At 39.8% G+C, this 27,832-nt stretch overlaps 2 protein-coding genes across 2 annotated transcripts; both read right to left on the bottom strand.

Moving 5' to 3' along the window:
* Positions 1-5,108, bottom strand: STARD5 (StAR related lipid transfer domain containing 5). Its single transcript, XM_053988764.1, has 6 exons — positions 4,977-5,108; positions 4,814-4,863; positions 4,580-4,712; positions 3,107-3,224; positions 2,001-2,094; positions 1-1,470 (listed from the first exon to the last, which is right to left on the bottom strand). The coding sequence occupies exons 1-6, from the start codon at positions 5,064-5,066 to the stop codon at positions 1,323-1,325; spliced, it is 633 nt and encodes a 210-aa protein (XP_053844739.1). The 5' UTR covers positions 5,067-5,108; the 3' UTR covers positions 1-1,322.
* Positions 4,819-26,285, bottom strand: TMC3 (transmembrane channel like 3). The gene is made up of 23 exons (XM_053988763.1): positions 26,176-26,285; positions 24,748-24,891; positions 23,375-23,450; positions 20,701-20,782; positions 20,209-20,315; positions 19,186-19,284; positions 18,951-19,093; positions 17,351-17,498; positions 16,025-16,068; positions 15,722-15,869; positions 14,846-14,955; positions 14,614-14,692; positions 13,867-14,094; positions 12,871-12,999; positions 12,136-12,203; positions 11,731-11,859; positions 10,796-10,906; positions 10,250-10,375; positions 8,837-8,915; positions 8,597-8,639; positions 7,691-7,988; positions 5,150-6,963; positions 4,819-4,863 (listed from the first exon to the last, which is right to left on the bottom strand). Exons 1-22 carry the CDS (start codon positions 26,283-26,285, stop codon positions 6,123-6,125), a joined length of 3,342 nt encoding a protein of 1,113 aa, XP_053844738.1. The 3' UTR covers positions 4,819-4,863; positions 5,150-6,122.
* Between the last annotated feature and the right edge of the window lie 1,547 nt (positions 26,286-27,832).

The raw sequence follows: 27,832 nt of genomic DNA, 5'->3' as shown, positions 1-27,832 counted from the left end.
TGTAGCACAAAAAGTATTTATTTCACCACACTCACAGAGGTTTTTACATCTTTGTATACAAAGGAGACTGGACTAAAAACTGTTTCCTTGAAAAACTAGTCCATAGGGTGAGGTTTACAGTGGGAAACTTATTGTGCAAGTCCGTGCCCTATACCAAATATAAAAAAATACAGGGGCAGAAAGCAGAGCATATTAACCTTGTTAAATAATTGAGTCACCACAGTAAAATCACAACCTGGATTTAACTTCCTCACTCACCAATTATTTTTACTTTTGTAATTATATGTAATCCATAGTAATATCTGACGTTCCTGCAGCAACCAGCACCACAGACATCTCTTAAAATGGACACACTTTGGCACACAAAATCAGGTGCTGATTTCCCAATTTATGTTGGGAGGCAAAGCAGTCTTAGAAAAAAGCATCGTCCTTATCCCTGTCAAGGCAAAGCTAATGAAAAGATTAGTTACCCGTTAAAACCTCTCCCCACAGGAAACCAAAAACCATTCAAATACAGTTCAAAATGGTCATTTCATATGCCTTTTAAAGAATGGCAAGTAAAGTGCTTAATCCTCTTATTTTATTGCCTCTATGTTGGTTCAGTTTGTGTCATGACACTATGAAACCACTGGTTTTGGTACCAGAGAGGGGAAAGGGCGAGTGTCTGCCAGCCCACACACCTGTGCATTGATTAGCACTGCTGGACCTCGACTTGAAAGAAAGCACTTACGGCATATTTACCATCAATATTGATGTCTGCTGGAACAAACAAGTAAAATCTTCTACATAATCCCATTTGTTCTGGCTTTCACAATGTGCTGGCTGGACCCACTGAGGCATCTTAGCAGCTCTAAGAGTGCTGGCAGCAGGAGGGATACATCTTCTTTTGGGGGAGAAACATTTTTCCACAGGAATCTACAGGGAGATTCAGAGACCAAACAGAGCTGACCTGCACCTGGCTGTGGTGCTAAGTGGATTTTAGCAATGCTTCACCTCACAGAAACTGACAAAGAGTGGGCAAGAACAGATCTATCTGTCTTCTCCCTGTAGTGACCACTGCTGGCTCCAGGATTCTTCCAGCCTTGGGTGTGGTATTTTTCTAATCATTAAAGTGAAGATTTTCATATTACATAAGAATGCATTGTTCTGCATGGAGTCAGACAGAAAATGCTGTTTTAAAAATGTATTGTTGTCAGTTCATTGTTTCACGTCATCTTTTTTTCTGTCTTAGCAGATAGAAAAGCCCTGAGACCAACTTTGTGTTTTGTTGAGCTGACAGGCTGTTTCCTACCCTCAGCTGGTGATGTCAGCAGCTCGCCTTGTCATGCTTTTAATGCCTTAACAGCTTTGGTCAGGTTGCTGTAAAATCCAGATATGCTAGATGGAAAAAAGGAATCCACCACTGTCTGGGGAAGATAGCCACCAAGATCCGTCTGAAAGAAAGTGAGGAGCTCGGTCCTGTCTGGCTCCCTGCAAAGACAATGAAAGTGGTTTTATAGACAGTGGTTTAAGAGCATTAAGAACTTTTCAGTGACTCTTACTTGTATTAGAATAGATACTTCCAAAAGCTTTTCTTTTTTTAAGCAAAACAGACAAATTTCAGTGAATGTAGCTACAAAATTAAAGTTTATCTAGGCCCTAATAACCTTCATGACTCTGTCTATAAATGATGGCAAATCAACCAGATAACCATTTACCAAAAATTAAAACCATACTTATATGTTTTGCTGAATTTCTGAATTTCAAGAGGTCAGGGAGAATTGCACCATGATAACAGTTTCTGTAACATTGAAGACATCATCTAAGTAATGAAGATAAACTAATTTGTTGCACAAAAATGAGAACAAGAAGGGTACTCAGTCATAACGATTACTGGGAAGGCAGACACTTACCATTGCCAAATGGTTGCAGGTCACAGGTGGCCACATACACATAAATACACCACACAATGGATAAGGAGGGCTTTAGAATTTATAACATTCAAGCAGGTTGTTTCTTACCCTGGAACAGGTATGCAGAAACAGCCACAAGGATAATTAAAACCTCTCACAAAATTTGGTTGAGGAGGACACAGCGGGTGTTCCACATTGGTGGCTGAAAGAAAAAACATTGAAGGAAAGTGTCATTCTTCCAGAACACAGGAAAGAGTCCTTGGTAGGCAAAGCTCCAGATGGGAAGCAAGCTCACTATTCAAAATGTGTTTAAAAAGAACTGCAGTACAGCCTCTTCAGTGTGGGGCTGACAAGTGGTCAGAAAAGACCATTAGAAGGAACCACTCTGGCCTTAGAATGGGAAAATCAAAGAAGTGCTGAATTTAGAAGCAGTTGTTACTGAGCTCTGAAGGAGGAAGCATTGACATTTGACACAGTTTCATCGAGCCCATGTTGTGTGAGGTCATTTGGGCTGCTTCCAACAAATCCACATCACACAGACACATCACTTGGCTGCTGAAAAGCTGCACTCTAGCAAGTATATAAATTCCTGATAAGGCTTTTCTGAACAGGAAAGAAAAATGGTACACCTGAACAGTTGGGCAATAAAAGCTCAATCTTGTAACAGTTAAACAACAGAATGAAAGTGACAAACCAAAGAAACATCCTTCTATACAGTGGCAGCCCCTTAAAAATCAGCACTATTTTTTTTTTCATAAAACCAATTATTTTCACATACAGGAGTGGTACCTTTATTCAATGGCTTCACTGAAACCTGTGCAGAAAATGTTAAAACAGGATTTAGCCTAAATGAGACTCCTTTTTGAAAGTTCTGTAAAGTCTTAAAACAACAAAAAAAACCACACACAAAATATCCCAGAATTTAACAGTACATTAAATACTTATTCAATCTCAAAAGCATAGCAAGGGAACAAACCATAGGCCAGTCTTATGATTATCTGGGTGTTAAGATGATTTATATATTCTAGGAACAACAATGTAGAGAGGTTACCATTTTATCTTCTGATCAAGATCAGGTCAACGGCAACTGAACAGCTTGTTACTTGATTTTAATTTTATGTTTATTTCTGGTAGGTTTATTTTAAAGTTGTTTCCAGTAGCTGTTGGTTATCTCCACATGTAACATGAACCTGTTCAGAACACAAGTGCCTCACCAGCAGACAGCATTGTCCCATCTTCATATTGCTTCATCACTACTACATCCACAAATTCCCTCGGTGAAATAATCCTCATGCAAGCTGAAGGGGTTGTGGTTCTGCAAATAGAGACAGTCTGGAAAGCACAGAACAGAGTTATGTCAGTTGATGTTTTCAAAAGTACAGCAGAAAAATCCCTGTACTTTCTGGCACTCTTTTAGTTGTACTTTCTAAACTTCACCAAGGTGTTGTTCTCCATCCTTTGTTGAACAAAACGTAAATCAGCACAGTCAAAAGGCACTACCATGATCAGTCAAGGGCAGGAAAAAACCACAGTGATGAAGCCTTGCTTCCATGTTCAGAGGGGACAGATGCCACAAGGGATGCTGAAATGCAAATCTGGCACATCTGTGCTCCTAGGACAGTTAAAATCCTTGTCCTCACTAGGATGGTAGCAGAGGTAACTTCTTTGTGTAGTATACACAGAATACAGCTTGAACACCCAGTTTGTTACACTGCACAAACATTCATGCTACCATCTACTTCCCTGATTGGCTCCCAAACAGAAGTTTCTACCACACTGGTAAGTGCTGGCAAGTCTCTGAATTTCAAGTGGCAGGCTGCAGCATTCCTGAAATTGTCTATAGCGAATACTAAATGCCTACAGGATTCCCCCAAGAAAAATAAACTTCTTGGAACTTCCACAAACATTTCTGGGACTGGTTGTGTTTGCACCTGGCTGCCTCTGAGCACATATAACCACTTCAGACTAGGGATCTAAATCTAATGCCCTTTTAATTTTCCCACGTGCTTTAAAAAACAAGGAATTAGTCCAAGCGTGGCAGCAGAAGCTGCTGCTCATACACAGCCCTGCTCATCTGTCTGCTCAGAGTGCAGCATCTCCATTTTAATGACAGATGCAAAGCACTGGCAGCTGAGGCCAGCTAAAGGCAGGGTGTGATGCGCAGGGCAGAGCGTCACTGCTGCCATGGTGAAAGATGGGGCCTGAATTGATGGCTGATGACGTGAATGCTTCACTGCCTAGCTAAGTCAGTGTACTCCCTAAACCTCCTCTTCCCTCACACTGAGCTTGCTAAAAACAATCATGCTTAGCTTCATTTATAGCATTAACAACAATGTAGTGCAGGAATCTTTAATATTATATATTTCAGGTTATACATATATATATATATATGTTATACATTTGCATATTTTAAGTACACAGCATTTAGCCAAGAATGATCTTCTTTTCCTTTCAGTATGATAAGCTATTGTATATGCACATATATATGTTAATAAAATGTATGGAAAAGGATAAAGAAAAAAAAAATAAAACGAAAGGAAAAAAGGTTTCTTAACCCAGCATCGTTCAGCTGATCCACCCAGAAACAGTACAACTTAAGACTTGCAACCTCCCTGCACATAACATCGGCTGTCTCGTAAGGCCCAATGCTGCATAAATCTCGCCAGAACAGTTTTTAAAGAACTTACATCACTGATGGCTTCGATGACCTCGAAATCCTTCACGTTTTGGTCCCACTTGGTCCTGAGCCCGCCGGCCACCGGCTTTATGCACTCCCAGACATTCTGCGGGCTGGCGGGCAGGATGCCCTCTCCCTTGTACCTGCGGGGGACGAAACGAAACCGAACGGCGCTGCTCTACCCTGCCCGGCCCCGGCAGCACCGCGGGCAGGACCCCGCGCCCCGGGAACGAGCCGTACTCACAGATTGCCAGCGAACTCCGCCGAGGGTCTCCAGGACACCGCGACCTCACCCTGCGGGACGGGAAGCGTTCAGTCCCCGGGCCGGGTCGGGCCGGCTCCCGCCCCTCCTCGCCGCAGCCGCCCGACCCAGCGTGCTGCGGCAGCCCCGCCGACCCCTGACCCACCGTGCTGCGGCAGCCCCGCCAGCCGTCGGGGTCCCGGCGGTAGAGCCGCAGCTGCTCGGCCGCCGCCTCAGCGCGCCCCGCGCAGTCCATGGCGGGCGGGCGGAGCCGCTGCGGCGCCGCTTTGAGCGCCCGCGCCGCGCCGCCCCTGGGCCGATGGCGGCACCGCCCCTCACCTGAGGGTGACGCCGGCCCGGCCCGGCCGCGCCTCACGGGACAGCGAGCGCGGGGCCGGGGAGCGGCAGAGCCCGGGCTGCGGGGAAGGCACAGCGGGATGTGGTAACGCGTGTGGGCTCTGAGGCGGAGCTGTGCTTCCTCAGAGATGGGCCCGCCCCGCGCTCGTCACTGGTGTAACCCCAGCCCCAGCGACGCGGAGAGAAACAAGCGAAAAACCAACCAAGCAATCTTCCGTATCTAAAGGAAGTGCGAAATTGCAGTGGTGTATGAAAGACGGGATAGAATTTGGAAACTACGCGTAATGAAGTGAGTCTTTTAAAGGCAACGGATCGAAAGTTTACCACTCTGAAGTTTACCAGGCTGGTCTGAGGTTCACCAGAAAATTAATAAAAGGATCTAGGATTTAGTCTAGAAGTCTGACTCACGTTGTCAAATAACTCCGCTGCCCATGTGATACATTCTAAAGAAATTTACTATTCTCTCTAGTTAACTTTTTTTCCTGATTTGTTTGGGCCACAGCATATTCAAAAAAGGCACATCAAGACCTACTCTAAGTAGCAACTCCGTTTACAGGAGGCTGATTCCCTGCTGAATTTATTCAGGAAGCATCTTCAGCTCTGGCTGCATCAGATAAAAAGAGCCTCATCTGATGTATTTCTGTACTGTTTTTATTGAAGTGTCCCAAGTACATGGATTTTGATTTTCCAGTAGGCAGAGATTTGGGGTTTTTGACAGCGTAACAGTAGGGAATAAATTGGAATAACTTTCTTTTCTAAAATTCACGACACATCAGTTGTGATATTAAAGCAAGGTACAATAAAGAGTAAAACACAAGAATTTCCCCACCTCGAGTGGCTGCATACACCGTTCTTACAAAAACTACGTCGCAGTTACTCTGACAGACTTCCAACAGCAAGTAAAGTACAACTGCACATACACCGGCTCAAAACACAACGAGGCTGGGGCACTTTCTCAGACATTTGAGCACACCAGTTCACTAGGCTCAGACATACTTAGATCCACACTGGTTTTAGATTTCTTTTTGGTGAGTTTTGCCCCAGTTTTTGGGTACTTGTCCTTGGTATGAATGACCTGGATGTACTGGTCATTGCTGCTGTTCTGCGGATCACTGCTGGATTCAATGGAAATGGAATCAGACTCTGTTAGAGATTGCTCCAGCTTTTGCTTTGATTTTGGTTTCGCACGTGGCTCAGGATAGTTCAGGTGTACTTTCTTGTAAGCATATGGAGGCCTGTCCAGGTCCAGCTCAAAACCATCATCCCAGGATTTGTAATGCACTCTGCCTAGATCTTTGCTCATTAGAATGTGGCCATCAGCATGATCCCCAATGTAAAACCGTGATCCTGGGCGAAGGTCAGACAGTGAGCGAGGGCGATGGGATCCGTTCATGAATTCTTTCTCAAGTTCTTCTTCGTCCTCCTCATCTTCACTGGGATGAGGGGAATACATCTGGTGTGGTGTTCGGACCACGTATCTTCTGACGTGGCGTGGATACAACTCAATAATGTCTCGTGATTCCTCCTTTCTGAAATGCCTTTGGAGTCGGGAGGTAGAACGGAGCGATTTTTTGCGGGACTCGTTTTCATTAACCAAAAAATACCTGGTGGCATATGGTCTACATCCCAAAAATACAGGAGCCCGTGCCCCAAGGGCATCCGAATTTACCTGCCGAATGGCTTTTCTGAAGAGAGGGTCAGAATGAACATCTTCAGTGTGCTTTTTGAAAGTCACTGGTGTGTAGGGCTTTGTTTTGCACAGCTCACTTGCACTCCTATGAACAACACTTGGGTATCTTTAGGAAGGAAGAGAGAGGAAATATTGATATACACACTTATCAATTAATGGAATTGAAACATGAAAGAATTCACTGCTCTGGAAGTCAAAGAGTAGGTTGAAAAAGTGGAGATTATCATATCTCCACTGCTCCAAACTTTTAGAACCATTTTGAGAAACATATCCTAGAAATCAGGAGATATATTTGTTCTTCTCTAGGAAAAGGTAACACAATTGTCGTCTCAAGTTATATTGCCTTTCTGTTTTCTTATTGTTCTGAGAACTGTTCTTTATCCACTTGGGAAAAAACCCAACCCAGTTTAAAGCATCCATCTACTGATATGCCAGACTGGTTGTTTTACAACTAAAGCTGCACAGACATTTTGCAGAGAGTTCCTTCACTCGGTATTTGTTTTGTTCATGGAGATGGTATCCTGCACAAGATATTTTAGTTATGTGCCTGAGGGCAAGTCTAGTATTTACCTTTGCTTGAGCTGTGTGTAAACTCCATCAGCTACAACATTTCAAAAGGTTTATAATCCCATCTCTGTTAAGGGAGAATTAAGGATGTGGTGTCACCAGCGATATCAGTAGTACCCGTGAATAAATCTGCTTTTCTGTTTTTAAAAAATTCCTCTGCTGTCTTACAGCTCCAGACAGTCTGAATGAACAGCTGTTTTGTAAATAAACAGGTATGGCATGGATCTGCTGGAATAAAGACCATTTCAAAACCAAAGCAGTCTTACCTGTTTGTGATATGATCATTTCTTGGTTTCTGTACACTTGACACAGAGGGAGCTGGTGTTAAAGAGGTCAAAGTTGTGGGAGTTGTATTGGCAGGTCTCACAACATCAGTTGTTGGCACAGCTTGGGGCACAGACTGGGAAATGGTTTGTATTCTGGTGCCTTTGCTCACGGGAGATTCAAAGTTCAAGACACTGCCATTTTTTCGGGGTGTTGAGGACCGAGCAGAAGACTCCTGGCTGATAATATCTGTTTCTTGCTCTGGTCTTTTGTCATTAGCATCCAGATTTTGGATTCTGGCTAGGAAAAAAAAAAAATTGTTATAGGAACTTTCCAGGTCTCTACATTTAGAAACTGCTGTGCCAATTCAGTGGCTTGAATTCCCCCTTCAGTCAGGGATCCAAGGCCAACAGAATCCCCTATGTTCAGAAAAGAGAAACTGGTGTCACACTGGGAGACTTGGTGATAAAGGGGTAGATCTTCATACTACAGTACAAAGCAGATGGAGTATTGGGGACACAGAAAAAACACCGAATGTTGCACTGTAGGATTCCAAAAGGGGCAACAAACCAATTTTTCTTCTGCCTACCAGCCTCTGAATCGCATGCAAAGTCTGAGATGATTTGAATTATCAAAGATGCATCCCAGGTTCTTCTCTGTTGGTGATAAAAGCAGGAAAATATCCAGTCCAAAGATTTTAGGTGGATTCAGGTTTAAACTATGCACAATGTCTTTCAGTGTTGCCAAGATTAAGTCAAACTGAGCTCAGAAACCATCTAAAAGGAGGATTCTACAGGATATACAGTTTTTAAAATGTAATTGTACTTCCCTATAGGTATGACAGATCAAAATGAGTTTAGGTCCAAATGCTTTATTAATAGTGGCATTTCTAAAGGTCACCAACTTACCTACTGCCATCTGAACCACCTTTTTCTTATCTTCAGTTCTTTCCTAAAATACATTCAGAAGAATGAGAATTTGTAAATTATTATGGATTAGAGAATAAATCCTCTGCTCTGTAAGGATGAAAAGGACAAGATTTGTTTTATGTTGTAAAACACTAGAAATTACTTTAGAGATTTAATTAGAGTCATGCTTTACTGAAGACCCCTCAAATTACATGTAAAAGTGCTTTTCACCATACTTACTGTTTGTATCTTCATTCTCAGTTGATTGTTGGTGAATTTTAATGACCTTGCAATACTTTGTAGGTAGTAGATTAGCATGCTAGAAGTGAAAGGGGTGATATGAGTCACTTCAGACATTCTTGACAGACAGCTTCTTTTTGAGGGTTTGTTGATCAAAATGATGTACAAGTTCAGCTACTGCTCTGTAGCATTTACTTATATTGTAAAAATGGATTACACCCTTCTTTCAAGCAAACATAGATGAAAGAAATGACACTGAAAACAGATTTAACAGCAGTTCTAATTTCACCTGTGTTTTTTGCAGGTGTGTGTAACCTGGGACACATTTCCAATTGGTTTTATTTGTCTTGATTTTTTTAATTCTAGACAAATAATTTTGACAGATATTGTTTTGTCTTTTTTCCCAGTTCAAGCTTATAGAACAGAGACACCATAGTTACAGCTGAGTTTGCACAACCATACCAATGCAATTTTGCTGGCTGGCTGAAATAACACCTTGTTTACGCTGGCACAGATGAGATCAGATCCTGGTAGATTATGGCCTGACATAATGGATTGCACTGGCTTTCAGACAAAGTCTTACAGCTGGATTTCATACTACAGACAATTACATATGTGCTTAGCTGTCAGTTTGAAGCAGTCAAAAGGAATGCTTAAATTTGTAAATATTACATGGCTGGGACCTTAGAGGAAAAAGTTACAAATAAGAAGTGTTGCTTTGGTCTTTCTGATTTGAAAAGCCATTGCTGGGACAAACTCTGCCTTTGTCTGCAGTTTACACAGGAAGAAAATGGTACAGATACAAGCAAAACAAAATAGAACTTTTCAGAGAAGCAAAGTGAATTTCAAACAGCTCAAAATCAATATTATTTCCCAACTGTGAACAATTATTTATAAACCAAATAAGAAAAGACTTCCACTGGAGAGTCTGCAGCAAGTTATATTACATTAACACTTAAGAGCAGACCTTCATAATTGATTTATCTTGTCATAAATCAGGGTGACTAAGTAGCTTCTTTAAACGACAGACTGAGCCCTGTTCACTGTCAGAAACTGAACTAATGACCATGAAGAAATGGAAAATTTATTTCTGAGGCGCTCTTAAGAGAGAAGAGGTTCTTAAACTTCCTGGAACCATCAGCACTGCAAGCTTGACACAATGCAGTAAACATGCTCTAACAAAGTATCCCAGAAGGAGAAATTCCTTTTGACAGTCTTTTTAACATACTTTGATTCCTGTCTGGTCCATATACCAAACGTTCAGTGAGGTGCTGGAATTTTTTTTTTCAGTCATGCTTAATGAAACTACAACAGCACAATGTTTGTTCCTCAGTATCTACATTTGACTCTCCAGAGATACAGCCAGTATTAATGCAATCAATTCAACCTGCCTACAAAAACCCAAGTACTTACAATAACAGTAGTAGTGCAGGGAGGACAACCACAGGACTGCTGATGTAAGTAATCACTGTGTTGAACCATGTGGGAAAATCATTTTGAATCGTTTCAGAAACAATATCATATATTTTTTCTTGACCACTATAGGAGGTGTGGGAGGAAAAAAAGTAAAATTAAGTTGTAAGGAATCCTGAGTATATTTGTTAAGCAGTGTTGCACTGAATAATAAACTAGCTTGGAGGGTGTTTGAATGAAGACACAAGACAGTGATGTTTGGGAGATTTCTCAGTGGCACATAACATTATGTAAATATAAACTAACTAAATTATGTATATAAAGCAAATCAACTCAGAACTTTGACCTGTTCACCTTATTGAACCATAAACAATAAAATACTGGTAGCAGAAAAGCATTGTCCTCTCAACTTGTTTTGAATTTACATCTAATTTGTAAATTCAAAAAATTCAAAATTTATAATTTGTGTATTATGAAACATGATGAGTTTATTGTAAGAGGGGGAAGTAAAATCTTTGCTATTTTCATTGGTCCATTACACCTTACCTGAAGGGGCCGCAGCTTAAGGATGGCTTATATCGGGCAATAGCAAAAATTGTTGGTAACATGCACAAGAACAGCATAAACAGCAACATGGCCAAGTAGAAATTATTGGATCTGCAAGAAGGTGTAACATGTTTCAGACTACACTTATCAGAGAGAAAACCAGAGGCAACATAAAAGGTGCAAGTCTGAATCTACCTATCCAGTTCAAGATCAACATGTCTGAAAGATTAAAATCATTCTGCTATAATTAGAAAGTCTGAACAGAGATGTTTTAAACAGACTCTTAATGATCAAAATTCTATTTGCACTCCTTTCCAGATACCACTGTTGCAGACAGAGAACTGCTTACTGCACCCTTTGACAAAAGCCGCCCTTACTGCCCCATTGTGTTGGTGGAGAAAAAGAACATCATCAGAAGTCAATTAATCTTAAGAAAATGTTAGAAATGATTGCTTATTAAGAATTAAAGATGCCAAGAATTATTTCCATTTTGAAAAAACAATTTAAATATTCATTATGATAAAGAAAATGAGGAAATGTGTTGTGCAATGCAATGGACAAAAGCAGATATTGCATAGCTTTTAAAGAGAGAAACATCAAGAAATAAGGACTTGCAGCAGTTAACACACATAGGCTATTGTGCTCTGTCAGATTTGTATGGAATTAAAGCATTTATGTGAGGCCATAATAACTATCTAGGAATATTCTCTGACATATTTTTTAGTTCTTGCACATCTTCAACTACCATCCTTCATAAACCCTCCAGTTTCTCAGTAACTATATCTTTTTTCCTAAGACCTTTGCTATCAGTGTTAGTGTGAAATTTCATTGTCAACTTTTAGAGCTAAAATCTCCCGTAATTTCATATTGATGAAAGATATTTCCATTGCCTGCATTTGATTTTTTCCTTATCTTTTGTTCTCATTTTGACTCACCGAGATGCTCTGAAAACCTGCTGGTGTGGTACATTGCACGTCAGCACAGCCCAGCTCCTCAGGTACATGAGTCCAATCAACTTGAGTACATTGAATGCTGGTAAGCAAGGTGAAAAGAAAGCTCCCATCCTGGAAAAATCATATCATATCATATCATATCATATCATATCATATCATGTCAGTGCTCAGTGTTGCCAGAAGCCATTTTGGTAGCAATAGAATAGACTAAAAAACCTCAAACCTCACACCAGGTAAACAGAATAATAGCTCACTATTTACAGATGATCTCTTAATATAAAAGACTACACTGACAATATCCTAATTAAATAGGTTTCATTTAAATAATCAGATTGACTTAGCAATCAGCCAGGAAAGGACAAGAAGAAACACATAAGGACTACATACCAGATCATTCCTTGGTTGTAGACCAAATGCAATACATTCTCTGCAATTTTGAATTCTCCGTATTCTGGCTACAAGAAACACAGAGTAAGAAGAATACCTTTGTCTTAATCTTGTTTTCAGGCCGTTTATTAGGTGCATTTGACTGAATCAGTTTGCAGACAGTACATGGTCTGAAACATCCAGATCAAAATACCAGCTGCTGGCAGGCAGTGGGAACACAGCAGAACCTACTCTGCAGCCAGGGAGCCAAACTTTTTCCTCTTTAGTTTACTTCTCATCTTTAAGAACAAACAGTCCACAGCATTTCACGCCAACAGCTTCTTGCTAACCAAGTATTACGCACTGTAATTTTCTTAAACGGCTGTGTGCTGTTGGTTACCGTTTCTTGGACCACTGTCTACATTAGATAAAGATGTTACAGCTGCAGAAAAGAGGATGTAGGGAACAAATACATGCCCTCTGTGTCATGTTAAACTGTGAGAACTGCTCCATGATATTATTTTGTGAAAACCAAAAATTTTTGCATCAGAGCCATGTGAGTAGGCTGAGAAAAACATTAATCTCAACATTTATCCTGTACCCTCCAATTTAAGCTCAGTGTGAGCTGTGCCTTTCTAGATGTGTGCTACCAAGAAATTATTCCTCTGTGGAAAGACTTTAAGGACATTTAGTACTGAGGGAAGGAACCTACCCATCTTCAACATCTTAGCTTGATAAAATAAGGATTGTACTTACAAACTTGCTTTCTAGATCCCAGCACCAGCAATCACTCAAATACCGGACACACAGTCCACGGAAAAAATCAATTAGCAGGATGCTTGCAACTGTGAAAATCATGTCGATAATTGAAAGCTTGAGCATCTCCTGAAATACACATTGTTCACACATACTGAGTCATTCTGAAAGCAAATGGACTGCATATGGCTCTTTTGCATTTGTAATTGTATTTTTGGCTCAAGTTCAGTATTCTGATAAAATATGAATTGAATATATGAATAATTTCCTTTAAAAAATTTCCTGTTTGACTTTTCCCTTACTTGTCTTTGTTCTGTTAAAGAGAATAAATATAATCAAGCTTCCAGGGCACCTTTTATTGCTTGCAGCAGTAAAATTCTGGTCATGATGGTATCAGAATTTCTTTTTAATGACTTTCTTTTTAATGTTCTAAAAATGTATCTAGCTAAAGTGAAATGGGTTGTTTTTTCTATTGCACCCATTCTTTCATTAAACTGACTCTTGTAATATGCATTTGCAAAGCGTTTCACAATGAGAAAATCTTATTATTCAGACAAACCCACAATCTAATGGCATAGGATCATTGAGCCATAAAAAATAGTTGTTTATTGCTTACAAAAGGATGTGGTTATCCTATATTTAATTGAGCTTTAAAAATATACAATTAAAATAGGGAGAATTTAGTTCTATATATCTCTAGGCATTCTGGGGAAAAAAGCAAACATTCAAATCCTCTATTTTTTATGAGATTGTGCAGAAGGGATATACAAGAATAGAAATCAGGCTAATAAACCTCAGAGGGTAGATACTGAACAAAACCCAAAGCTTGTATCTGTAGCCATAGCACTTTGCACAGTCTTTACTCTTCCTGCATCATTCTTAGCTAAATTCTGGAATTTATACAAAGAAAAGTTCTAAACACAGCACAACATGATTTTAATTTTTTGTCAAATGTGAAAAGTAGAGTACGTTGATGACAATAAAACAATTACGTACTTGACCAACATATGTCTCCCAGCACTGATCCTGTGGGTTCTGGGTGTTAAAGGAAATTGTTTGGTTAACCAGTGAGTCTGTCAGGCCTTGGGTGCGATGCTCTTCCAATGTGACAAAGCCATTTCTCTTAATTTGTACATTAGGGATGGTTAAATTGTCATCCTTAGAAAGAGTGTTGCTTGCTAAGGAGATGGTGGAATTACTTGCATTGGTGTTCACATCAGAGTCCTGAAATAATAAATGTCCCAAAAGCTACTTTTTAACTGTACATAGGTGCAGATGTCTGCACCTTTTACAGCATGCACACACACGGAGAGACATTTTTCATACATTTCCAAGCAGCAGTTAGGCAACTGTTAAACAGCTGTCAATGGACAGGGCCAGATGGAACACCAAAGGGCAGGGCTTAAAGCTAATTCAGGTAGGTGGAAATATTTGACCTACAGTGATGAGGATTTTTTTTAATAGTTCAGCAATGCACAGGAATCTATTTATCTCATTATATCAGCAATCAAATGGATCCAGTTATCCTTAAAAACTAATTTAAAAGACTCTATAAGTAGTTGTAAATAAACATTACTATCCAAACTTAACTTTACAATCCTATCAACCCATAACATTTTAATCAATTTCAAACAAAATCAATTTCAAACAATTTTAATCTAACTTCATATGCTTCACAATAAACAGAATTCTTCTACGAAGTCTATTAGCTTTACACATCAGAAAACATCAAGTTAAACTTACAGTGACACTCATACTGTCCACTTTATCCAGGAGGGCAATGATTAAACTGTAGAGGTTTCCCAGGTATAGGACAAGAACCCTGAAAAGAGAATAAAATATGGATTACCAGCACTGGTAACCATTGACTTCTCATATGTTCTCTGGTTTGGCTGTATTAAAACATGAACCAGATCACACTTCTCCTTTCCTCCTTTTCTCTCCACATATTTTTTACACTGAATAATGCCCATACCTGGCAAGCTGGAAGCGAAGAGTGGTCCTTGGATGATACATCTCCAGAGCTGCCACAAGTTCAAAAGCAGAGGGTGCAATCATTGTGATCAGTGACACAACTACACTGACCTGTGGAACAGAAACATGCAGTGTTTGATGAAGGTCTTCTGTGGAATCCTGGGCTCATTGAAATACTGCTGAGGCACATGCTTTGGTGATTGCTTTTCTTGGAGGAGATGCTTTAAAAGTTATTATTGACATTAGTAATAGTAGTTATGATCAAAAATTATAGATTTGGAATCCCACTCAGGAATCCTTACTCCAGATATTGTAGCTTCAAAGTTCTACTTTATTAATTGAAATTAAAAGTTCTCATATAGGAAATATGGTGCTACCATCTTCCTCTGGAATGGGTGAGTGGCTTCTTCATGACTATTCACTTTCTACTCTTGCTCATTCCTCTGAATGAAACAGACACAGAATGAAATAGTCACAGAACTTTCAGTATCCCCTGATACTGAATCAGTCACTGTTATCAAAGTCAATTCCTTTCTAGTCCATCAGCCCAGTGTTTGCTGAGCTCAGACCTGGGCATAAAAGTAGATTTATAAGTGACAGGAGAGATTAAGCTTTGTGCTCACAAAATAGGGACCTGCTAGAGCTGCAGTGTCTGTGAAATGAGCACCTGCACCCCACTCTGCCCAGTTCAGCTGCACTAACACCTGGCTGCAGAGCTCAGGGAGCAGGTGCACCAAGGCAGATTCAGGTCTACCCACTAACTCCTCATTTCTCCTGGCCCATCTCTTGCTATTTACACCTCTGTGCACAATATTGCTACAGAAAGCCCTCAGAAAACAATCCTGCTTCTAACACGGAGGTGGCATAAAGACAGTACCTCATTTTTTTCCCAAAGAGTCAATTCCTTTTTGGTGCGCTCTAACCTTTGGGATCGATCCACAACAAAGTAGATGATGTAAATACTTCCCGCAAGGGACAGAAGCACAAGGATGTTTGCAATAATTCTTAAGCTTATGGTCACTGCCCTAGGGAAAAAAAGAAGATACAACCAATACAGCAGGTTGTCTTATGGCACCAGGGTCATTTCTAACAGGGTTTGGAAGTACAAGACAAGCAGATTAGCACTGATATCTGCATTGAAACAGTGCTTTGCAAAGTATCTCTTATCTCAGATACATACAAGTTTTTGCTTTTCTTCTTTTCCTGTTCTTCCAATATAGCTTCCTTGAAAGAAACACAGCATTACCATTTTAATAATGTTCAGCAAAAATAATGCACATATCTTTCCCAGAATTTAAAGTATACTAATAAGAAAACCATCACATCCTGGAGGTGCAAGCAGATAAATATCACTGTCCTCATTGATTTGTAGCACTGATACGTGATATTAAAAAGTGATGGAGATTTCTGAGAAACAAATACACAGTAATCAGATACTCGGGCACTTTCAGCCATGCATGTTCAAGGAGATACAACAAGAGGGTTTCGCTTCCAGATTTTTTGGCAGAATGTGCCTTTAAAATCTGTGAGTCACTAATATAATACAGTACTGTCAAAGGTTATCCTCAGTCATTGAAATAACCAAATAACATAGCTTATTAATTTGCCCTTGGCACAATTTGAAGTAATTTTTGTGTAATGATAATGAGAATGCACCAAATTTGGTTAATAAATTACTTTTGATAAAACCACATATGCTTTTAAATTCTAGATGCAAAACATCTATATCTTTAATAGTTTTCTAATATTGAGAGACTTGTAAAATGTCCCTCCATTTGTTATGGAGAGATGAAATAAACTATAGAATCATAGAATATCTCAAGTTGGAGAAGACCCATAAAGACCATTGAGTCCAACTTCCTGATACTTAGAGGAATACTTAAAAATAAACCATTTCACTAAAAGCATCATCCAGATGCTCCTTGGACTCCAACAGGCTTGATGCCATGGCCACTTCCCTGGGGAGCCTGATTAATAGCTGATAAAATAAAGAAGAAAGAACAATAAATTGTGTGCAGAAAGTTATATACCAAAGAAAGAGATATAAAACTTATTATTATGTAAAAAAGCATCTTGTAAAATATGAGCTGTTCTACATGGATGCCCTGAGGCATAAAACTCTTCCTTTGCATAAAAACAATTATACATTCTGTAAATTTGTTTATTTGCCTGCCAAATCAATTGTTAACATGGATTTGATTCCAACATTCAATGAAATTTCATCACTAGCAGATTTGTTTCTGGTTATCTGACTTCTTGTCACACATACAGGCACATTAAATAAAACTCTTCCAAGGAAGGACACAATGGCCTTGCTGGGATGGCAGCAAATATGATGTGCCTTTAATACCAGATAGATGTGATACTAGCCCTCCCCTAGGCAAATAGATATGGAAATAAATACAAAAAAACAATAGGAAGTGCAAGGGCATGAGTGGAAAAACTTACATGAATTACAGTTTAACAAGTAAATCAACTTGAAATAATTCAAAGGTCAGTTGCTCACCCTGATGCTGTTGACTATGGCAGCAGCTTTGCTCTCTGCAGCCTCAGGGTTTCCTATCAAATAGTCCCAAGCACAGAACAGTCTCCAGCAGAAAGTGTAATTTTCATCAGAGGCACTTGCTAAACTCATTCTTGAGTTCTTTGCCATTCTGTAAAAAAATAACAGGTATTTAACTGCTTCTGATGTGTGAAGATGGTAATGAAGGAAGTCACTGGTTTGGTTCATGGTTTTCAGATATTTATACATTTAGAGCTACCAAAGGTTGCAGAAATTAGTATCACTGTTGGCAGCTTTCTGAAGAACATAAAACAGGGTGAGGTGCAGCTCATGAACTTGACTTTACATCTAAAGAGAAATTACTCACTGTGGAAGGGCATTTCAATATTTACAGTCTTTATAACTGACAAATAAAGCAAATAAATTTCACTAACTGTGGGCTTACACCTATTTCAGTTTTACAACCTCTAGGTAGGATCCAGCTGAAATATATAATCACTAAGATCACTATTACAGGAATTAGTCTGGCATAACTAGTGATTGTGCACAAGGTCTGTTTGTTTGCTGTACTGTTTTAAACCTCAAAATATAAATTATTGTCAAATAGAAACCCAGGGCCATTTTAGAGACCTTGGGAAAAAGAAAGAAAACCCCTCCTACTCATGCCAGATGAGCAAGGTGGCAGAATATTGCAAAACATAGGAAATGAAATGAAGATTAATAGCTTGTGAAAGAAAGGGCATCTGAAAGGACAATGTTAAAAGGGGAGCTGTACACAGCTAAGCAAAGGATCACTGAGCTAAGTCAGAAGAAAAGCTGATCATGTCTAGAAATTGCAGATGTGTAGATCAATGTCAAATATACCAGTGACCCTTGGCACAAACCAGTAGGTAGATTAAAAATAAATGAAAAGGGAAGGTTTGACCTCAAAACTGAGAGCTATTACAGACAGCACTGAAAACATCCCTGGACTGCACTGTGCCAGAAGAATAGTATCCAGAAGGGAAGAGAAAGCAAATCAGGAGGGGATAGAGTGACCTTGCCCCTTCTCCAAGCATTGCACATCCCTGGATTTATGGTCAGCTCAGGCAGTCTTGCTCTCTCTGCTAAGTAACTCCTACTCCTTCCCTTCCACAGCAAAGAAATGAAGCTTACATTCCAATGGGATGCCACGTACCCACTAAAGCAATGCAAATGATATTACACCTAGGATGGCACTTTTATATTTGTATTTCAATAGAGGGGAATATTAATAATGCTGAAAGCATTACACTTCAAATATAATTTTCTGTCATAGCAATATGTATTACGGAAAAGAGGGGAAAGGACTTCCGCGGGTGTCGGGCCTTAAACTGCACCAAGACAAAGCATGCAGATGATCTGTGCTGCCCTCCTTTTAAAGGCTGGGCAATGGAACAGAGAGTGAGGATTTCAGCAAGATAAAGGGCAATCTAGAATTGAACTCAGTCTGCCTCCATGATACTGGCAGAGGTGAGCATGTTAATAGAACTACACAGAATTAATACGGAGGAAGAGGAGTAAAAACCATTGCTGATTGCCTGAACACACAAGTTTAAGAACAGCAGTAAATGAGCAGTCTTACTTTTTTAGAAGAATGATGAAGCTGTAAGCAAACACAGCCATTCCAACAAGGAAGTAGGCAAGAGGCAGCCGGTATCCAGCTTTCCCTATTTTCCTGTCCCGACCATAATAGCCATAAAACAGAACAGAGTACTGGAGGTAGCCCTGCAAAGACCAGAGCCAGTCAGTAAGAGCAGTAACCAACAATTACAACAGAACAGAGACAGCAAAATAACAAGGAGTGGTTTGAGTCTTGCCCCTAGGGACCAGATGGTGTCCAGGTCTTGAGCAGATGCAATGTGCTCCTTGGGAATGGTCTTGCTGACTGTGCTGCCAAACGGGGCCCCGGCCAGGAGCTGTGGGAGAGAGAGGAGGTCTCAGAAGATGGGGAAAAGAGAGGAGGTCTCAGGAGATGGGGAAGAGAGAGAAGGTCTCAGGAGCTTTATGAGCCCATCTGAGCCAGGGCTGCACAGTAGAGCCCATCAAGAGCTGCCCACATGTGTGGTACTCTCAGGGCAGCAAGTACTGTGTCAGCACTGTGCCAGCTTTAAAAGCCATGCTTTCAATGTGAGCATTTTTAAATTAAATGGGGCAGTGTTTGATCTCAAAATGATAGTTCAGGATTAAATTTATTTTTCCTTAAAAATTAAAAAGTGAATGTGAATATCTATTTTTTCCCGTTTATTTTTATTTGTTTGAGGTATATTTACTTTTTTATATTGTGCAGTGAGAATAAAATCAGGTATTCCATGTTTTCTGATAACACTATTAAAGCACAGGGTAGGCGAGGCAAAATGTGTGAATAATTTAACAAAGTTTACAAATTGCCTTACTCATATGCAAGAACTAAACAAAGCTGTGGCTGTTCAGAACTTGTAGGAAATGCTTTCTAATGGACAATAATCCAGAGTCTGGATGTTTTGTTTTTCTTAATGTCATTTACACTTCTCATTAGTGTAAATGACACTAATAGGACTAAGTGTACTCACCACCCACTGCATCTTTTAAGAATGGGTTCTTTATTTTAGTAATCAGATAAAAACATATTCTCCAAAAATATTAGTACCATGTTGACAAAATACTATCTCAAACACTAATAGAAAAAATCTGTTATCCTTTGGCAGAGAAAAACCTCTTAATAGGGGAACTTATTTTAAATAATTCATTGTACAGTGTACATTTCAAACTGATGCATGACTTAAAGTGTGGTATTTATTCCATTGAGAAAGGAAAGTTCAACAGTAAGTGTTTCTTTGTAAATATTAACAGTGTGTTCTTACCTCTGGTAGGACTACAAATGCTCCTGTCATTATGGTAAGGACGATATTGATTCCAAACAGCCATCTCAGGAAGATGAAGTAAGAGGCAACTCCAGACCCAAAATGACCTTAAACCACAAAAACCCTTTATGTGACCTGCACAGTCTATAAAAGATTGCATCATTTACCCATGAAGAGTTCGAATAACAGGCCAAAAAGAAAAGCCTCTCTTATGGAGGGCATTCAGCAAACTAGAGAATTTTCTCATTTTCAGAATCCCAAAGGGACAAAATTGACTTTTTTAAAAGTTACCCCCCAACTAAGACTATCAATGAGAACTGAGGCACCAGGAAAAGATGAAAAAGCAAATTTTTAAATAAAGAATTCACTGCTGAAAATATGCATTTAACTCCTTCTCAAATATTATTTAATTCAGTACATTAAAAAAAATATACCATAAGACTCAGTATTTTAACAAGTGTTTTACTAATACCATTACATCTTTATACTTACTCTCAATTTTCTTTATTCTCATTTCCCAAGGAATAAAGATTACCACAAAATTGTATGCAAGTCGAATAAACTTCTTCCAGAGCTGAGAAAAAAAGCAGAAAAATATGACACTTCTTCACATGAAAAAAAAATTTAAAAATGAAGTGCTGAGTATTTTGGTCATGTCTTATCTTTTATCACAAGAATTGTTATAAACATTGGTGACTAAGGTCTTACTAGGGACATAAAACCTCAAAGGAAATTCTCTTAGAGGAAAAATATACTTTTTTATTCAACAGCAGCAAATTTGACTGCTATAGTCTCATCTCTATGTATTGTAACAAACACCTGCAGAAGTCCTGTGGTTATATTTAGTAGAGTCTTTATTCAACCTGCATTTTTACAAAGTCAGAGGATCAGAGGCTCTTCCTGCACACACTGTACACATGTGGGAGAAAAAGTAAAATCCACCTGTGCAAAAGTGAGAGCAATTTTTGAGTTGTTGAGTTAGAACTATAACTTCACAGTATCAACAGGAAAAAAAATGTATTCCAGGCATTAAAGTATTTTTAGTACAGTTAGATATTAAAATCCCTCCTATATTTTAGGCATTTTTAATAGCAGTGTCAATATTCTATCACATAATTTAATCTCCTAAAATTAAAGAAGAGTAAATAAAATTTTAATTACTGAAAATATAATCAGTCTCTTTGGCTAAAGTTAATTAATATTTATGATTATATGGACATTTCATTGCATGAATGGGAAGTATTTTAATGAAAGAAATTTAGATGCTGGGAACTGCATGGGAATTTCTGGGATTGCAACTTTCAGTACAGGGTTCACAGGGCTGAGAAATTACTCAAGCACCTTGTGCCAGCTGCATTACCAATTTATAAAGAATAACAAGCTGTCCACAGGGAAGCAGAATTTACTAAAATTATCATTTGATAGCTATCATCTCTTCTCCTCTCTACTATGTAGTTGAATGGGTAATTTACACTCTTAGAAGCCATTTTTTATGCCACATTTTATGGGCATCTGGCTTTAACTGGGGAAAAAACCCCAAAAAACAGCAACAAAGAAAGTGCAAAATGATTGACTTGAAGAAATAAAATTGCTTTCAGTGTCAAGATAGTAAAAATGTATATTAACTTCAATTTTCGTAAATAATACCATGAGTGGACTGTCCAATCATGAACACTATATATTTTGCAAATTTGAAAAACTTATGTAAATACATATACACCTAGTGGCAGCATTTTGTTCTTAGCACATGTTCAACCACTGAGTTCTTAATTTTGATGATGTAGTGCTTGTTTTCTTGTGCTAAAATTTTTGTCTCCTTGCTATTTTATAAGAAAATATGTGGGGGAAAAAAATCTCTTCCAGTTAAAACAAAAACAAAAACAAAAACAAAAAAAAAAAACAAACAAACAAAAAAAAACAAACAAAAAAAAAACCCACACCAAAAAAAGGCAGCTTATTTTGTTGCTGTTGCTGAATTTAGCCCAAATGTAAAGGCTATAGCCCCTAATTTGTGCTAGGATAAAAGAATACAGATCCCCTACACATAATGAGTGGTACTAATTAACTGCTGAATTACACCCCTGTGCTGAATGTCTTCAAGCAAATACAACAGAGGCAATTAGAATAGACACAAACTTTTATTCAGTGTGAACGCTAAGATAAAAGCTTTTGGGTTTGTATAGGAAGAATTATATGAACAAGCACTGAGCCCAGTCTCTGATTTACTGACATTCTGATTTAGCACTTCTCTTTCTAGCTAAAGTCCTAGTTCTACTCATATCAAAGGCAAAAAATAGTGTTTATTTTAACAGCACTTTTACTTCCACTGCATTTGCCACACATGCAATGGCAGAACAAGGCAAACTTACTCTTTCTACATTGGAAAGTGCTTCTGGGGCCAGCATCTCAGAGCACCAGATACACGTGCAGCTCTTCACTTGTTCTCATGAATAAAATGCATGGTGTTCTATTGGCCTAACCCTGCCTTTTTGAATTAAGATAAATTAGTAATTAAAAGTCTACTTGCCATGACAACAAAAATATTCTTGACTGCTTAGATGAGTAAAGTCTTCTCTTGGTTGCTTATTAAATACAATTTTCTGCATATTATAAATTTCCAGGAACTCAGGCCTATTTTCAGTGGTGTAGATTTGCTAAGATTTGATTCAGATTCTCTGAGTATAATGCAAGCAAAACCCCTTCTTTAATAATGTATTTAACATAAGCTATTGTAGAATTGTCTTCCAAACTAAAAGCTAGACACATTTTTCATACTAATCTATTGAACTGTGGCCCCAGTTTGTTGAAATGGCTCTTCAGAGGATATTACATCATGTTTGTTGTTATCCCATTCTCATCACCCCCTCCAACAGGCATCAATATTTGTAGGCTGTCTGAAAAGAAAGCTTATACTGCATTAACAGAAGGATATTCATCCCTCAACACATGAAATTAGTCTGCAAAAATGTAATTACTAAAATTACAATGAAAAAAAAAATGAAGAAAAAAAATAATAAAGAAGCTTTTAACTGCTTTTTTCTCTCTCTACAGGCCCAAGCTGCAATATTAGGAGTGCAAAGCAAACACACAGTTCTCTGAATCAGAACTGCAAGTGGCTACTGGTGGGAACAAGAAATTTCAGAGATTTGAGAGAAAGCAGCCATACCTCTGCCCCAGCAGCCTGGTAACCTCTGGTTCTCGTGAGCCTCCCCTCGTACTTCAGCACGATCTCCTTCGCCTGCCTGCGCAACAGGGGGAGGTTCAGTCTCTACAGGATCCCGTTGCTCACATCTCCTATTCTGCACAAGCAGCATCCACCAAACGGGTCAGATGCTCTGGAATACAGCCTTGGGCTGTCCCACCATCAGCCCCTAACCCAGGCAATGCATTTTTTCCCTGAGTATTGAGCTTTTTACTGATACTTTAAAACCACTCAGACGTTTGTCTCGGCATTCAAGAGTTTGACTGCAGGGAGATTTTTCTGTTCCTCTAATTTATTTCTCTGTCCTTTTGTTTCAAAGTCTTTCTTTTAAAATGGTAGAACCCAAATGAGTAAAATAGCAAGATTCCCTTTACAGTCTGGTAATTTTCTATGGATAGTAACATCTCTTCTGCAGGTATGGAGTAGCTATCTTGTGAGATGCAAAGAGGTGCATGTTCATCTGGTCATACACAGTCCTTGACCTCAGCAGAAGGTGGATTGTAACCAAGATCTGATCAAAAGGAACAGGAGAGCAGGAAGTCACAGACTCTGCCTAGGAGAAAAAAACCTCTCTTTGCTTCCCAGATGACACAAGGGCTCTTGGTAGGGTAGGGATTCCTTGTGGCTGCATTGCCATCTGAGCACCATACAGGGTTTTGAGAGAAAATGCCAGATGAAAAGGGCAAAAAAACCCCAAGCATCACACAGATCATGAGGTGAAAGATCTGACACAGTTTGGACAGGTGGCCTGAAGAGTTAGTCACATGCACTTTCATTGGAAATCTGGAATTATAATTGAAATCCTAGACCGTGAAACACATTTTTACTACACTGACCATACTTTTTAAACTTACAAGTGTCCAGTATTTACTGCATTTATAATATGCTGCCTGAAGCTATGACCAGCTTCTGTCATCATACCATGTAATTACCTTAAAAAGGCAGGCTGGCTCTTTTTGGGACACAGTGAAACAATTTAACTTAAAAGCATATTATGGAGCATTACCAACAGCCTTCCTTGAGACCAATGAATAGCTGACAGTCTCTTTTAGTAGTTAATAGCCAAAGCATGATTTCTTGCTCTCGTTTGTGCTATGACTTTCTAAAGGGAGCCACAGGCACGCACCAGAGACAATTTCATTGACAGACTGTCCACCCAGAGGTTGCTGCCTTCAGCCAGCCCTCAGATCTCCCCAGAGCATCCTCATGGAACACTTTCCTAGCAGCTCTAAATCATTCCTGTGCTCAAACCCTCCCATGTTACACTGAAACACTCCCGAGGCTGGAAGCACTGTCACAGTCAGTGAGCCTGAAAACCTCTGTGCAGGCACCTTTACCTGAGCGCCCTCAGCTTCTGCCTCATTGGCCACGGCCGGCAGCGGATGTTGGACATAATCTCCTTCTGGTACTGGATGTTCTGAAAGATCTGCTCTGGGTCATGGCTCTCGGCCTTCTCTTCACCAGTGTCATCATCTGAATTGCTGGCAGACCAGCACACACCCCACAAGAGCAAAAAGGAGACAAGTTATTCCTGTCGGATTCCCAGCAAAGCGTTGATTTGCAAGATCCAACCCTTAGAGCATTGTAAGAACAGGGAGCAAGGGAACTCACAACACCTTATTGTTTTAAAGTTGATTAATAATTTGGATGGTTTCTCCATCTCCAGGACATACCTCTTTCCCTCCCCACCACTTGCTGATCAGTCATAAATTATCCCCACTCCTGACCATGAATCCCAGTTTTTCTCATCCAAGCATTTCCAGCCATTCTGCTTGTACATCATGCTAGCAAGACTGTCTGTATATTTTTCTGGAACAATGTGCCGTCTAAACATTTCCAGAAAGAGCAGATGATTTTTGAATCATACCCATTATTTTTATTTCAATAATGATAAAATATTTTGTTAGAATGAGGGCAGCAGGTGATTCAGTCATGGTCACTGTCTAATCCTATTCTCTGCTGAGGGGCACAGGGGTGTGGGACCCCACATACCAAGAATTACTTGTCCCTGTGAAAAGATTCCTGTGCTTTGATGCGGATTTCTGTAGATGATTATCATATTTTTTGATGCTGTCACCACATTTGCTAAGCTACAGCTCTTGCAATTCCCTGTTGGTCTATGAAACAGCAGCAATATTCATTCTTACAGAGGCTTTCATCTAAAAACCTGTGGTGACTGTTTCTCCCTGAGTGACACTGAAGGGATCTGAAGTACTGCAGCAGCCACCAGCCAGGAAGTTTCCCAATTGTATTGCTCTGTACTTGCTGGGAAAGTTTCCTGCAATTTTGCTGAAAAGGCAGCCTTTTAATCACATAGAAATAAATCATTACCTAAACCATGCCATGGAAGAATAGATGGGGGACATACTTCATCAGACCACTAATCTGTAGGTCTGCAGTCCTGTCCCTTCAGTGACAGGGGATATTCAAGGGAAATTTATAATTACTCAGGAGAAGAAAAAGAGACTTCTTACCGTGCTATACCCTGAACTCTTTGGAGTTACTTTGCTTTATATAGTGTTTATGTTTCAGTATGAAATGTGACTTTGACAAAATAAAAAAAAAAACCATAAAGGTGTTTGAGACACATCTTAAAATACAGAGAAGGATTTTTCTCATGCTCATTTCCATGCTACCACACTGTTACTCAAACCAGACTACCTTCCCCAGTCTGACACACACTCTGTGTGCACGAAAGTGAAAAAAGATCCCACTGCTGTGTAGACAAAGCAGACTCACCCTTGAGCAGAGGGTGGATCCCTTACCTGTGGGGAGGCTCCTGGTAGGTGTAGATGCCAGTCTGCCGCTTCACCGTGCGCTGCTTCTTGCAGGACTTGGCAGCTCTGAGCGCAGGGGAGCCCTGTGCTGCTGCCATGGTGGCAGGTGGGAGCCTGCAGGGCTGGGAGGCAGCTTGGAGCTCGCTGGTCAGGCGTCTCAGCAGCAGCCAAATGTTATTAAGCAGAGAGCAGCGAGTGCTGCGAGCCCTGTGGAGCAGAGGATCATTGCCTGGTGCTCCAGCCTGGAGAAACTGCTGCTGCCTGGCAGTGCCTTAAAGCCACAGCACATGGCAGCCCCACCACTGCCCCTCGAAGGCCAGATCAAGGTGGGAAGCAGATTTCAAAGCTTCAACCCTTAATTCACAGCCAAATTTGCCTTGTTGTGGATGAGGGACGTCCCTCTGAGTGCCACCCAGCACACTGCACTGGCCTGACCAACAAACACTCTGTAGGTGCTGTTGATGTTTCTGCTGCCTGTGCTTGACACAAGCTTCTTGCTCAGGAAAAGCAAGATGGTTTGTGTTTTGGACTTCAGCAACAGAGAAACATGCAATGGCATTCTCCCACAGGGCTTCCAGTTTTATTAGTGGAGAGTCCCCTGACACCCTTTCTATGGTCAGCACCAACACAACCTCTCTGTCAGCATCTCTGTGATGCTGGGCTTGGTTGCCAGGATAGAATAAACTACTCCAGGTTCTGCTGGGGCCAGGGAAATGAATTTTTAGGGCTTTTCTGCATCATAGAAGCTACAGATATTCTGGTGCCATTATCAAAACACAGCAAAAGAGAAAAAAATACTAGATATTAATAGTTCCTGCAACCATAATTTGATGCTCAAAAAGTAGGAGTGAAAGGAAGAGTTTGCAGAGAGCTTTTACTTGTTCCTAACTTGGTATTTTCTCTCCTTAATAGTTCTGCACACAGTGCAGCAACAATTTTGATTGCATAAATCAATGGTCTGTTGTAGTTAACTTTTGTTTGCAGCGTCTCACAAAAAGAACATTTAGTTCTTGCTTCTAAATTTCCTGTAGAGAATAGCACAGGCTGCTTTTTCTCTCCATCCTGACTTAATCTGAAATATTGCCACTTGGTGAGACTTTTCACTTTTTTACTGTCTATTGTCCTAGACTTATTTAGTTAAATAACTAAAGGGCTAAGTGGTCACAAGCTTTATCTTTAGTTACTGTATTGGAAGAGTAAGTCCATTTGGTGTAATTCACTGAATTTCTGAGATGACCAGATAAATATGAGTCTGCATTTCCAAAATGCATCTCACAAGAAAGCCTAGAGTTTGCTAGCTGGGTGAAGTTTCCCTAGAAATCTGGGAGTTCCATTAGCACAAATCAGAATGGTAAAGAAATGCCTCTATTCAGAGTTCAGCTGTATTCTGCACCACAGGTTGTGTCATATGCATGACTATTAAAGCTTGATAAACTATGTGGGGCTTTTCCTGTGAACTCAACTCTCTAGCCCCAGTTTCACTCTGAGCATCTCTTGCACCCACCTCCTTTTGCCCCAGTAGAGACTAAAGCCTTTGGATTCTAGTTTTCAGCTTACCATGGATGGATCACAGAAAAATTTACTTTTTTCTGTACTGTGTTTTATTTTTTTTCGTTTGAAGTCTGTAAAACAAAGGCTGTTAGAG

Source organism: Vidua macroura, chromosome 12 (assembly GCF_024509145.1).
Source record: "Vidua macroura isolate BioBank_ID:100142 chromosome 12, ASM2450914v1, whole genome shotgun sequence".
Taxonomy (NCBI): Eukaryota; Metazoa; Chordata; class Aves; order Passeriformes; family Viduidae; genus Vidua; species Vidua macroura.
This window is presented reverse-complemented; position numbering and strand designations above follow the sequence as displayed.

Excerpts from the sequence above, each read along its gene's own strand:
- STARD5 (XM_053988764.1), bottom strand. The coding sequence starts at position 5,066 with ATGGACTGCGCGGGGCGCGCTGAGGCGGCGGCCGAGCAGCTGCGGCTC. Across the intron at positions 4,864-4,976 it reads GGCGGGGCTGCCGCAGCACG|GGTGAGGTCGCGGTGTCCTG; the intron begins GTGGGTCAGGGG and ends CCCGTCCCGCAG. Across the intron at positions 4,713-4,813 it reads GCGGAGTTCGCTGGCAATCT|GTACAAGGGAGAGGGCATCC; the intron begins GTGAGTACGGCT and ends CGTCCCCCGCAG.
- TMC3 (XM_053988763.1), bottom strand. The coding sequence starts at position 26,285 with ATGGCAGCAGCACAGGGCTCCCCTGCGCTCAGAGCTGCCAAGTCCTGC. Across the intron at positions 19,285-20,208 it reads CATTTGTAGTCCTACCAGAG|CTCCTGGCCGGGGCCCCGTT; the intron begins GTAAGAACACAC and ends TCTCTCCCACAG. Across the intron at positions 15,870-16,024 it reads AAGAAGAAAAGCAAAAACTT|GGCAGTGACCATAAGCTTAA; the intron begins GTATGTATCTGA and ends TTTTTTCCCTAG.